The 14,038-nt window shown below is 44.4% G+C and overlaps 1 protein-coding gene across 1 annotated transcript in view; it reads right to left on the reverse strand.

Moving 5' to 3' along the window:
• The window catches only part of UBASH3B (ubiquitin associated and SH3 domain containing B), an 806,096-nt gene that overhangs the window by 70,647 nt on the left and 721,411 nt on the right, over positions 1 to 14,038 (reverse strand). The window contains exon 12 of the mRNA XM_086956973.1: positions 12,787 to 12,893. Within this exon, the coding sequence (XP_086813099.1) occupies positions 12,787 to 12,893 (107 nt within the window). The remainder of the gene's footprint in view (positions 1 to 12,786; positions 12,894 to 14,038) is intronic.

Consider the following 14,038-nt stretch of genomic DNA (forward strand, 5'->3'; position numbering starts at 1 on the left):
ATCTCTCTAATTCTTTCTTTCATCTTGCCAGATATTGCTCCCTATAGCTAGTGTCTATCCAGGGCTATGTTTGGGAATAAGTTAAAGACTACTTCCCCTTTCCTAAGCGCCTTGAAACCCTCTGGGTATGTAGTGCGCTATACAAATTTCATGACTTGACTTGACTTGACATATTATTTCCCTTTGCACCCACTCTTTCACATTTCCTATCAATGGTAGTAGAAAGGCCTTCTGGGCCACATTCGGGTCACATGTTGTAAGTAATGCTAGGTCTAGCCCCTCCATGGTGCCCAGTAACTACATAAACCTGTCTTGCTTTGCGCTGCATGTGACCTTCTCTACACTATACATTGATAATCTTTGTGTAGGGCCATTAGGATCCTACTTCTCTTTGATTCAGCTTTTGCTCAATATTGAGTTGGGTATACCTTACATTTAATGAGTGGAGAATCTTCTTTGAAAAGGTGAGCTTCCTGGATACCTATATCAGGCTATTCACCTTGTACCACCCACCAAATCTTATGTCTCGTGCTGGGTGAATTCAAAACCTTAACATTCCATGACAGAAATCTCAACATGGAGATTGCACCATTCCTAAGGGCCTCTTTAAGGAAGCCTAAAAATTCTCTATGCAAGAAGAAGGAAGCCTATATGCAGGGTTTCCTATAGGACAATCTTCTAGGATTCTCAAAAGAGTTCCTTTCTGAAAATAGTAGAATCACACTTGGACTGTGATATGACACAGTATAACATGAATTTACTATTATTATGATTTACATTTATAGAGCGCAACTGTTACCTAAAAAGGCATCCTGAAGCTGAGTATCCTGAATGGGAGAAAATAAAAAAATACTAATGGGTAGGGGGTTAAATAGTGTATAGCCATGTTTTGAATGTGTTAACATCATAAATGGCTTCAAGTGTGGTTGGCAAGCTATTCCACTGCTGAGCAGCCTGTACCAAGAGCTCAGCCACCTGCTCAAACTTCATTGAACTTAAGAACCTTTAGGAGTGCTTGGTAGAGCGCAAGGATATTTAAGGGATAAAGCGTAGCAATTCATACTGAAAAAGGTGTGGACCAGTGTGGTGGAAAGCTCTGTGCACTATACAGACACATTTAAATTGAATTTGCTTTGGCACGGAGCAAAGGAAGAGGGCCTGGAGCAGCTGCATTACCGGAAGAGCCACGCAGAAGGAAGCAAACTAACTTTGCAGCAGCTGATTGAATAAGGAAAAGATGTTTAATAAGAAATCTGGGAGTCCCCACAAATTATGTATTACCTTAGTTGAGTCTACTCAGGATAGTACTCTGCATTATTAATGGGCATAACTGACTGGGAAGCAAGACTAGGATTTTCCATAATATCTGCATTAATGCAAAACAGTTAGATGAGGGTCTGTTGATGTGACTCGTGAGTTAACAATCACTATCCATCTGCACTCTGAGATTCCGAACCGAAGTTGCCGCTACTGGAGCAGAGTTGTCCTCAACAGGCCAAAAGTCTGAAGGTGGTGGATGCATGGGTTTTCCTGTATAGCAACACACAACTTTATTTTTGTTGCTATTAAATTTAAGTGAGTTGACACAAAGCCAACTTGAGATGTCTTATATGTAGCTGTGAAACAAATCTATCAGTGATTTAGAGGTATTGTCAAATGTGAAAATCAGTTGCATATCATCTTCATGATTGACACACTTCATGCTGTTGGATCTAATCTGAAGGACCAGAGGTCTAAGATAGACATTGAACAATGTCAGACTCAGAGAAGAATCCTGTGGTATCCCCTGGCCAACTGCTTTAAAGGTGAAATGACTAATGTGGAGATTAACCTGTCATGGTTGACTATGTTGAGAGAAGCAGACATGTCCAGCAGCCCTAAGGCCCCTATCCACTGCCATTGGAAGTTCGTCTAACACCATTACCTGGGCAGATTCGGTCCAATGTAAAGGGTGAAAACCACATTGTGCGGCACCCAGAAGGAAGTGGGCTTCCAGAAGTCACACAGCCTTTATTTACATGTTTTTCCAGAATGTTGCCAGGGAACTGAAGGAGGGACATTGGCCTAAAGTTACAAAAGACTGTCTGGTCCGCAGTAGATTTTTTTAGGAGTGGAAGAATAATAGCCCTGATTATGATGCCAGTCGGACGGCACACCGACAGGCAGTCAGTGGCAGTCCGACCTCCGCATTTCAATGCAGGCGGTCAGACCCTAAGTGGCTGGGGGAAAATCGCTGCCAATGACAGGATCATCTGATCCCAATGGGACGGCGGTCAGAATTGCAATCCCGAAGGGAGTCAGTGCTGAGGTAGGCACCACAGTCAGGATTCTAATATCCCTTTCCAACAGCCGTTTCACATCAGAAAGACCACCGTGAAAAGTCTGTCGGAAATTGATTTTGCCTGACCCCAACAGGGCCCCCGTCCATCATGGGCCACTTTACATGTAGTGCCCCCACTCACTTCCATACACCGTGTGCCATACACCACATGGTGCATGGCACACAGTGCATAGATGTATACAAAGTGCTTCTTTGCATGACAGCTTGTGCTGCAGTCCTTTTACTGGACCACAGCAAAAACCTCCGTGTAAGGGAGCACTTAAGGACTGCCAGGCTGGTGGTTGCATCGTAATGCGGCGGTCGGACCACCACCTACTTGTCTGGCAACCTCCCAACCACTGTGATAGTGCATGGCAGTCTGACCACCCGCTATCGTAATCAACCCCTATTTATTTGTTCCAGGCAGGTGGTACTACAGCTGTATGCAAGTAGTGATTACAAACTGCTAGTGGAGGAGCAGCCAACTGATCTGACAGTATCTTCTAGAACAGACCCTAAATAGTAGCAGGTCCAGCAGGGAGCTCAAATGGACTTAGTGATATTAATAAAACTCAGCCTTTGACAGCAAACCGTAGTCGTCCACGGTTATAGAAGAACTATTATTTTGTCAATTAGTAGCTTTATCCAAAGCAGTAATAGAAGTGGTATGTGAAGAATTATATATTTGTTTGTAACAGATGCTACGATGTTATTGACTTTATTTTCAAAGAAGTTCTCCAATTGTCACATAACAATTGATTGAGCGTGACCAATTGTGGGGTGCAATCAAGATTAGATAGGGAGCACACAGTATAAAAAAAATCTTTATGCCATTAGATGCTTCCAGAATTTCTTTTGCGTTAAACTCTGCTTTGGTAGTTCAAATCAGCTGTTTATCCTTTTTCAAGGCCACTTTGAGTTCAAGTTTTACTTCCAGAGAGTAGTTAATAATGTAAGCTTTTTCAATTTTTTACATAGGTGCTTAGCATCCCTTAGAGAATCGTTAGACCAAGGAGCTAAAGCGCAAAGACAAGGACAATCTGTTTTAATGGTGGAACACTGTCTTCTGCCCTGGCTTTAGAGCCATGAAAGTTGTCACAGAACAGCCTGGATGTGCAGGAGGAGGGAATGTGAAATACTCCCTGAGAGCTGCTTGAGACAATTTGCCCATGGGGGCACACTGGGCTAGTTGGATTATATTTTTTATGGTCATTAGTGAAAAAAAAATTTCCAGTTATCTGGATACTAGAGGCGATGTGGGAGCAGAAAGATGGTCACCCATGCCCTCATCACTAGTAGACTTGAGTATGGCAACGCATCTATGCCAGCGTCACACAAAAACAGCTCAGAGAACTAAAGAACTCCCAAAGCGCTGCATTGAAACTAGTCCTCAACATCCCCCGCCGCAGCTGCATGACGTAACACCTCCAACAACTCCACTGACTCCCTATCAACAAGAGAATCACCTTCACGCTCCTCACACATGCCAACAAGGCCCTCCACAACACAGGACCAGAATATCCAAACCACTGCCTCGCTTTCCACACACCTGCCAGACAAATCCGTTCCTGCCAACTTGCCCTGTCCTCCTTCCAGCAAATCCACAAGACTAGAATCGTAGGAAGATCCTTTGCCTACCTTGCCACCAAGACTTGGAACACTCTACCCCTCCACCTCAGGTAATCCTTATCATTGACCCAGTTCAGGAAGGCCCTCAAAACCTGGCTCTTCAACTGAAACTCCACACCTGACGGATCAGCAGCCTTCTCCCAGTGCCTTGAGACCCTCACAGGTGAGTAGTCACACTTTACAAACCCCTGATTGACTGAATGGGGAACACCAGAACACTCACATCAGCCTTGCCAGGCCAACGGGCCAAGCCGTGAGGGAAACGGCGGTAGCGGTAGCGGGAAACCGGAGCCACCGGACCACACCTCCCAGCAGCCCCTGGGGCACCAGCGCGCCCGTGACGCGCCAGAAGCGCCAGGAGGCGCCAGCAAAACGCTGACCCCCGCGAGACCTGGGGGAACACCAGAACACTCACATCAGCCTTGCCAGGCCAACGGGCCAAGCCGTGAGGGAAACGGCGGTAGCGGTAGCGGGAAACCGGAGCCACCGGACCACACCTCCCAGCAGCCCCTGGGGCGCCAGCGCGCCCGTGACGCGCCAGAAGCGCCAGGAGGCGCCAGCAAAACGCTGACCCCCGCGAGACCTGGGGGAACACCAGAACACTCACATCAGCCTTGCCAGGCCAACGGGCCAAGCCGTGAGGGAAACGGCGGTAGCGGTAGCGGGAAACCGGAGCCACCGGACCACACCTCCCAGCAGCCCCTGGGGCGCCAGCGCGCCCGTGACGCGCCAGAAGCGCCAGGAGGCGCCAGCAAAACGCTGACACCCCACTCGCCCCGCGAGTCGCGCGCGGGAGCGAACGGGAGAAGCCCGGGACAAGGGCGGGCCGTCTGTGGCCGTCAGGGGCCAGAAGAGGCCGGGACGGGCCACCCCCTTTGGATCTGCAAATGGGTAAGCGCAAACACTTGGGCCCTGAGGGTCAGGGGGCTAAAGAAGCTAAAGTGCCACGCAAGGCAGACACTATTATCTCTTATCTCACATCGGCGGTAGGTGCAATAAATCAAAAAATCGCCAATGCTGAGAAAGAACTAGAATTGGGTAAAGCTTCTAACTCGACTGTCATTGATAACGAGCACTCCCAGCACCCCATTGTGGTGAGCACGCAGGAGGAGGGCTTGCCAGCCAACAATCCAAACACTATAGTTCCAGTGGAGCACAAAACCGATAACGGGGAGATGGGTCGACCGCTGTCTCCTAACAGCCCCAAAAAGAAAGCTAGCAAAACTGGAAAGAAAGGCGCCCCCATTTCTAACCACCAGGATCTTGTTAATGACATCTGTTTAACATTGGGGGACAAACTGGAGGATATGGTCACTGCTCGTCTTGAGCCAATACTAGAAGAAATTGGGAAAGACATCGTGGACTGCCTAAACAGCTGTCTAGCAGGATTGCTAAAAAGGTGCGAGAGAATTGACACATTTATAAATGACTTTAGGGCCAAAGAGCAGGTGTCAAATGTTATTATCAAGGCCACATCCAATACTCCGAATAGTGTTGAAATAATGGACTGTACTACAACCAAAACTAGTCCAGCCAATACAAAAACGACACACACCATTGACCAACCACCATCGGCTTTGTTAGCCTTAAATACTGTGCCAAGTGGGGGTGTTACCCCTCAGATCACCACCCAAGGAAATTCCCTTACAAGCCATAACAGCTTGCACAATCGCACTACAACCAACACCGCTAGATTGCACCTTCCCCCTCAAGCAGCCCCGTATGTAGCAGTTTTATGCGGAGTTCCACCACTGCTCGACAAGGAGAGAGAGTCTATCACAGATCTCCTAGATAAATCTAAAGGTTGGTGCAAGCAATATTCAAGCGGCGATTTAGATATTACTCCTTACATTATCATGGCCAGAAGGGTGGGGTGGGTTGGACATGGTAACAAGTGTATTAAAGGAGATTGTATTGTTCTCAACTTTTCGGACAAAGGAGTGGCTGATAAACTATTCTGGGATGGTTCACCCATAATTGACGATGGCATCAGACCACTACCTCTGGGTTATTTTTATCCACCGAGGGGGGCCAAGAAAACCATCTTGTCCAAACATAAGTCATCTGGGGGCAGACATAGCCCAACCCTAGGACCCTGTGACTTTGCAATGCAACCTAAGGCTAAACCGTTAGCACCTATTAACCAGCTTGCTACCCGATTCACCGAAAAGAATCCACAACTGACTAACGTACATAGAGAAAGTGTCCCCTTGTCTAACCGTTTCTCGCCTTTGTTAACAACAGAAGACTCGGTTTGACTAGAGAAGCCAAATGTCACCAACCAGACATCTGGTGAGTTTAATGGGAAGACCTGTAAGATCCTCAGCTGGAACATTGCAGGATTAAGATCGAAGGCTGATGATGAAAACTGGCTAAGTTTTATCTCATCTTTTGATATCATCTCCTTACAAGAAACATGGGACATTGATAACAAATTTGAGATTGATGGATTTATGCATTTTAATATTTTAGCTACACCGAGTACCTCAGGTAGAGCAAAAGGTGGCTTATCCACTTTCATCTCACTTAATTTGAAGGGAAAGGCCAAACAGCTATTGTCTTGCTCCCCGCATTTCTTGGTTGTAGAGTTAACAATGTCAAACACACTTATTATTCTGCTGATTAACTTCTATAATTCTCCTGAATTTGTTCATAACAACCAAATTCTGATGCTACTTGATGAATTTCTGGAAAACTATAAATTAAGCAATCATGGTTATGAGATTATATTGTCAGGAGATTTTAACATTCATCCCTGTAGTATGCATTGTAAGCTTATTGATGAGGATGGCCCATCCAATGCTCTCCCAGTACACTTTGAACATACAAAAGGAGGGGAGGGCCTGGAGAATCTTTTGGCCACGCATAACTTATATGAGTCTAGTTGCTGCCCGCTAGGGCCAAGACCCTCGACATACAAAGGAAATGACACAGGTTCAATTATAGATTTTATTTTCATTTCATCCTTTATCCTGAATTATATCTTAAGTTATAGAGTCGTGGACTCTATTTTTAGCGATCACAACCCTGTGGCATTAGAGGCATCGCAAGTAGGATTTATTGATTTTAAAGATTCTAACGAACCAGGGGTACAACCGATGAAAAATTTAACATCAACATGTAAAGGGGGAAAGTTGAAATGGTCTAAAGTGACACCAATTGCTTTCTTACAGGAAGTCTTAACAAAAACCGAAAGGGAAGTCGGTGTTTGCTTAGACCCTCTATCTACTAACAGCAACATCGTACAGGCTTTTGAAACAATATGCCAAAAAATTAACAAAGATTTAACCCTTAAACCAAAAAGGGGGAGACAGATTGTTAAACGTTGGTTTGACTCTTACTGCTCAAGGGCCCACACTAACTTATTACATGCCCTCAAAGAGACACCAAGAAACAAGGCCAAAGTCATCCAACTAAGGAAAGACTATAAACAGGCCATTTGGAAAAGAAAGAAGGACATCAAAGAGCAGGCCTGGTTGGACCTTCAATCGCCAGAGGTCCTCCGGGATAGTTCAAAATTTTGGGAAGTTATTAATCATTCATACTTCTCGGAAGGAGATAGCCACTCAGTAGAGTGTGTTATCCCTGACGATCAGTGGCTATCCCACTTTGGTAATATTTATAAACAAACTGTATTCAGTCCATCACAGGATAGTCCTGACCATTCTAACGCTGACCCAATTGTAGCTTTCACAATAGAAGAGATAGAGGATGCAATAAATAAGACATCTATTAACAAGGCTCCAGGACCTGACGGGGTCCCGGCCGATCTGTACAAAGTAGCACCCACATTCTGGTCAAAGGTCTTGAGAAATGTGTTTAATGCAGCCAGAACAGGTGTGATACCACAGTCTTGGGCTACCTCCATCATCATACCCATTTTTAAAAAAGGCCTTAAGAACGACCCTGCCTGTTACAGGCCTATCTCCCTAATTGACTCTGCTGTTAAGATCTTGGGCAGAGTCATTTTGGGGATATTAACATCCTGGCTGGAGGGCAGGGGAATTCTTTCGAACGCCCAATATGGCTTCAGGGCCAAAAGAAGCACATTGGATCAATGCTTAAATTTGTATCTGATAACCTCCAAATACACCATAGTCAAAAAAGGAGTGTTATATATGGCCTTTATGGACCTCTCCTCAGCCTTTGACCTGGTCAACAGGTCGAGGCTGTGGGGGGTCCTTTTGGAGATAGGCATTGATAAATCCTTAGTGGGCTTTTTGGCTGACTTACACCAGGGGCTGGAGGCCACAGTGAGAGTGACCAGGGACGGCAGGTGCACAAATCCCTTCAGCTCTGAGAGAGGAGTGAGGCAGGGATGTATTCTTGCCCCGCTCCTCTTCACTTTGTACATAAACACCATCGAGCCGGTTCTCTCTGCCCTGGGCGCCGACGTCCCGCGTGCAGGAGACACTAACATTCCAGTTCTCCTGTACGCGGATGACGCGGTCCTCTTGGCGAGAACCGGTGTTGCCCTGAATAAACTCCTGGCCTCCTTTGGGGAATTCATGACCTCACTAGACCTAAAAGTGAACACACAAAAATCTCACGTCATGATCATGGGAATAAAAGGGACAAAGAGGAGGCCAATAACCATGGTCTGTCTAGGAAAGGAGGTCCAGAGGGTTCCCTCTTTTACCTACCTGGGCGTCCTATTCGATGATAAAGGTACGTGGGGTCCCCAACTTAAGGCCAAATCCAATGCACTAAGCAGATCGACAGGCGCCATCCTGAATTTTGCCAGAAAACTGGGTTCAAGACCGACGAGCGCGATCCTCAAAGTATATAATGCCAAGAGCATCGCAATCGCTAATTATGGGGCTTCAATCTGGGGATACATAGAGCCTGTCCCTATTCAAAGGGCAGAAAATAGGTTTTTAAGATCATTGCTTTCTGTTCCCCAGTCGACCCCTACTTTTTCCACCCACTCAGAACTGGGAGTTGGGTATGTCTCTGATGTGATAAAATCTGCCCCGGTTACTACTTGGCTTAAAACCTGGTTAAATGAAGAGATCTCTTTAAATCATAAAATTCTAGAAGACTGTTTAAATTTGGATGGAGTTCTCAAGATCCCCTGGATGTTGTATGTAAAAAATATGTTAGCAAAGGTGGGACGCATCGACCTTTTTTACTCACCTATGAGCATAACCAAAGCGGACGTTAAAACAGTTAAGGATTCATTGATGAACCTTTTTATTTCAGAGCGAGAGGAAACTGAACTTGTGAAATTTACAGTGAGAAGGAATTTCAGATTGAAAACTGTCCCAGGCCCAGAACCCTACCTGATACTTGTAAACAACTCTTTCCACCGCTTTCTTTTAATTAGATTTCGGATGAATTTAATTCATTTTTTATTGGGCTCATACTATAGATGGGAGACGCCGGAAAACAATAAACCATGTGATTGTGATAACTTCTCACCCCAGGACACCTTACATTTTATTATGTTCTGCGATCACTATGATAAAATCAGAAGGAAATATCTTGTCCCCATCCTTAGAGAGGCCCGCTTCTTACACGTGAAGCCAGCGCTCTTATTCCTGCAACTTTTGCACAATGCACACGTCACCTTTCATGTTGCAAGTTTTTTAGTAGCAGGAGTACGTATCAATAAAAAGCGCAGAAAATGTAATAACGGATTGATTATAAACGAAATTTTTTAAAGGCAACTGTTCTTAATAATCAAACTCTCACAAGAAAATAGATTTAGCGATGTTTTATATATTTTAAATGTACCTTTTTAACCTTTTTATCTATTTCTTCTGTATATAGGAATTGCGTGCGCTCATGTCACTTTACATTTTGCTGCTATGAACTATGAATTGTTATGTACTTATTATGTAAATATTCTCCCTGTGTTATTTAATTTTTTTGTACGTGTAACATTTGAAATGTATCCTGTGTCTTTTTATGATTTTTTAAAAATCGAATAAAAGTGATTGACTGACTGACTGACTGAATGATTGATTGATGAGCTAGTGGTCTGTTCAGCCTTGAGATAGAACATTTACCACTGAAACCAAATCTTCTGGGGCATAAAATCAGGTCAACAGTATGACCATGTACTTGAGTGGGACCTGTAACTAGTTGCTGGAGACCCAATACTGCCAGGGAATATACTAGGTTCATAGCTACAGGATTGCTGGACACATCAACCAGTTGTTGAAGTCACCTAGCATTAAAAAAGCTACTTGAGATAGTATCATTTTGTGATAAAATCATATAATGATAGTGCAGCGTCCACACATGTGCCTGGTGGGGATAGCAATTGAACAAGATGCTGAAAGACAAAGAGAAAAACCTAAGAGTTTGGCTTTAGAGAAGTCCCTCAAATGCTGTGATTGCAAGGATAAGGGGTCTCTAAAAATTACATCATCATAAAGCTTTATTGGATCATCAAGGATCATAAAAACCCACATAAAAATGGAGCACATTTAAAGCCGAACAGTCTATATCCATATGCACCATACATATTAAGATATCTCAAAAGTGCAAACATGATACTTTTGGATCTGCGATAATTCATACAATGTATTATGGAGATTCCCATGATCCCCCATCACAGAATACAAATTCTGTGTAGTTTTAAAATATTTGCATTTGTATCACCTGAGACCTGCTTAACAATGAGCTATGGGGCACAACATGCCACCCGCCAAGGGAAGAGCTGTACTGTGGGATCAGGATAGCTACACAAAGTGTCTTTGTGCACCGAGTCCACTGTACAACTGAACAATGCAACTAAACTAAAATAAAAACAGGTTCTTCTAATTACCACATATGAGCCCAAAATATTACATCTTTAGTCCTAGAGGGATAAACAAAGGGACAGTGGGCCACTGGGCATTAAAGTGCATTTTTCCTTTTTGCTATTCGTCAACATATAACAAGCTGGATTAAAACACAACAAAAAAAGACATACGAGTATAAAACACTAAAAATGCAATCACCAATGCTTTAGAGAATACCAAATGTTAAAATACATAATAACAGTCCAAGAATGATATGGCAATAGATGGTGGAAAAGAGGGAGACACTCTCCTCCGAACCCTCCCACATGGCTCTCCTGGTGGATCCTTATTATGTATGTATGTATGTATTATGTATTTTGCGCATCAAATCCAGGCGGCCTCAAGGAATCTCACAACAGCCAAAACCACCGATCTAGAGCTACCTGTCCTTAACATTCTTAGTGTCTCCAGGTGTATTCTTGTGCCCAAATTCGATTACTCAGGGAGAGTAAATATTTTTTCCTCCGAAGGTCATAAGCGGGACAAATGAATAGAATGTGGGGATGGTCTCTGTAGACCCTCTACACGCTGGACACTCATCGCCAATATATTGTACACTAGCCTACTTTGTGAAGAATGCTCTGTTGGGGAGATACTGTTACCTAAATTGTAAAAGCAGTTTCTGAGCCAGAGGGGTTGCAATTTAATCAATCACCTATAAATACACAGGGAGCATTTTAAAGTTAATAACATCTATAGTTAGAGCACCTTTACTACTATGAATAGCCTCTACATTCATACACTCCCCGTAGGTGGATTTGATAGTCATTTTAGAGATGGAGTTAGATTCCTCTACCTTGCTCAGATAGTCTCCAACCCCAACTTCCTTAGTGTGATTCTTACATACGTTAGCCATGGTAATTTTTGAGCACCAGGTGTGGCCAGGTGGCCCCTAAGGGGTTCCCTAAATGCTCCTAAGGCGGACAAGGTCCAGAGTGTATGCCATTAGAGAAACGGCCTGAGCTCAACTTTCCATGACATTTTCCTGTGTGCCATGTCAAGTAGCAATGCATTCAACCTGTGTGCCATGTCAAGTAGCAATGCATTCAGGGACGAGTGCTTTGGAAGAGCAAAAAGGGACCTTATGAAACTATTTTCTGCTGTTAGGATGTTACAATTTGCATGACCCCAGAACTCCGAACCATACAAGACAGGTCCCAGTGCCTTCACATTATATATCTCAAAGGCAGGGGCAGCTCTCATTGAACTAGTTTTATTAAAAATCTTGTGGTAAGATACAGCAATGAGATTTTTTAACCTGCATGGACCAGTCGGATTTGGGGTTAGTCCTATCCCTAGGTAGTTGAAATAAAAACCCTGTTCTATGAGTTCATTGTTGGCATGCAGCTTGCATTAGTAATTTTGGGATTTTGGGGGATTAAATATCATACATTGTGTTTTAGAGCTGTTGAGCTCCAACCCACGTTCTTTCCAAAAGTTAGTAAAATCAGTAAAATCGTTCAAAAGCTGTTGCAAGCCTTTGAGTGATTTGGAGATCAACAGTGTAGTCCTCAAAAAGTAAAGCGGGCACTCTCTTGCCTGCCACTATGGGTGAATCACAGCTGTCTCTGTCAAGCCTATCCACTACATCGTTTATGTACAATGAAAACAATGTGGGGGCCAAAACACAACCCTGCCTGCCCCCTCCAAGATTCTAATAGGGTCTGTAAGTTTACCCTGCTCCCCCGCCTGACGCTTGCGTTGTTGTCTTCCTGCAACAGTTATACCACACCCTCTAAGAAGGGGTCGTGGGCAATCCATAATTGTATACCTGTCAGGAATTGCAGCTCCTAAATAGAGATTTGACTAGTTAGTAGGCCAGGTTTCCATTACAAATAGATGTCTTCACTGGGAGGGATCTAGATTACAGGGTATTTACAACAGTGACCCCTAGAAAATTAGCACGCAAGTATCCCATGGAATTTATCAAAGGTTTCGCTTTTCCATAAGAAGCCAAAAGGGAAATATAGCAAAAACTCCTCTGTTAATGGAATAAATGCAATCCAGTGGGTGGTAGGCAATATTTTACAGACTTGCTTTACTTACCTTTGCCCTTACATTCACTCAGAATTTCTTTTGTTACTTGGAAGCTTCTACTAATATACATGTCATAGGACTCCGAAACTACCAGTTTGCTTACTGGTATATGAGGTCTGAAAGGGAAGAAAAGAGATGAGGATTATATTGCTGTTTAGTTAGTATGCATAAGAGATAACGCAAAATCCACTATGCCCCACTTTCTGTCAATGTCCATTCTGTTAGCAATAACCTTTAGGTTACCCATGAGAAGACAAGGAAGAAAAGTTGTGACAAACTAAAATTGGCAACAAATATAGAATACAAAAGTATTTATTTCTAATCTGATGAATCTGGATAATCACTGGTTCGGATGACAAGTATTTCACGAATAAGACTTGAATCTACTGATGATCAGCATAGTTCACTAAGTTATTTGTGATTGTGAGTTCAACTTGCATGCACGGACAGCGAAGAAGGAGGGCGGTGGCAGTGTCCTCCTGAATCGTTGGTACAACCGCACAGGTTCCTAGTGCCATTATTTTTTAGGGTTTTGCTTTTAAAACCATTTCCTCTGCATTTTAACTTTGGGTGGAGGAGCCTCAAAACTGCTCACGGGGATGCTGGGAAGGATTAGGGGGGTACTGTGAATACTCACCCTAGCGCGGAGGCCTGAGCTCGGTGCTGTGTCCTTTCCCGCCCTGGTCCGACGCGGTAGCTAGTACCGTTGCACGGAGGGAGGGGTAGGGAGAGCCAGGCACTTTCGCCTACTGCAGTTAGTGCTCTAGTCGTAGGCGAGATCCGGCATAAAGGTTGCTTGGGCTGGCGGCGGCGCTGTGAAGGAGGGCAGTGGCAGTGTCCTCCTGAATCGTTTGTACGGCCGCACATGTTCCCAGTGCCATTATTTTTTTTGTGTTTTGCTTTTAAAACCATTTCTTCTGAATTTTAATTTTAAGGGTGGAGGAGCCTGGAAACTGCTCACGGGGACGCTGGGAAGGATTAGGGAGGTACTGGGAATACTCACCCAAGTGCGGAGGCCTCAGCTCGGTGCTGTGTCCTTCCCGCCCTGGTCCGACACGGTAGCTAGTACCGTTGCACGGAGGGCAGGGTAGGGAGAGCTAGGCACTTCCGCCTACTGCGGTTAGCGCTCTAGTCACAGGCAAGATCCGGCATAAATGTCGCTTGGGCTGGCAGCGCCGCTGCGAAGAAGGAGGGCGTTGGCAGTGTCCTCCTGAATCATTTGTATGGCCGCACAGGTTCCCAGTGCCATTATATTTTTAGC

This window comes from Lissotriton vulgaris, chromosome 2_1 (genome assembly GCF_964263255.1).
Source record: "Lissotriton vulgaris chromosome 2_1, aLisVul1.2, whole genome shotgun sequence".
In the NCBI taxonomy this organism is placed as follows: Eukaryota; Metazoa; Chordata; class Amphibia; order Caudata; family Salamandridae; genus Lissotriton; species Lissotriton vulgaris.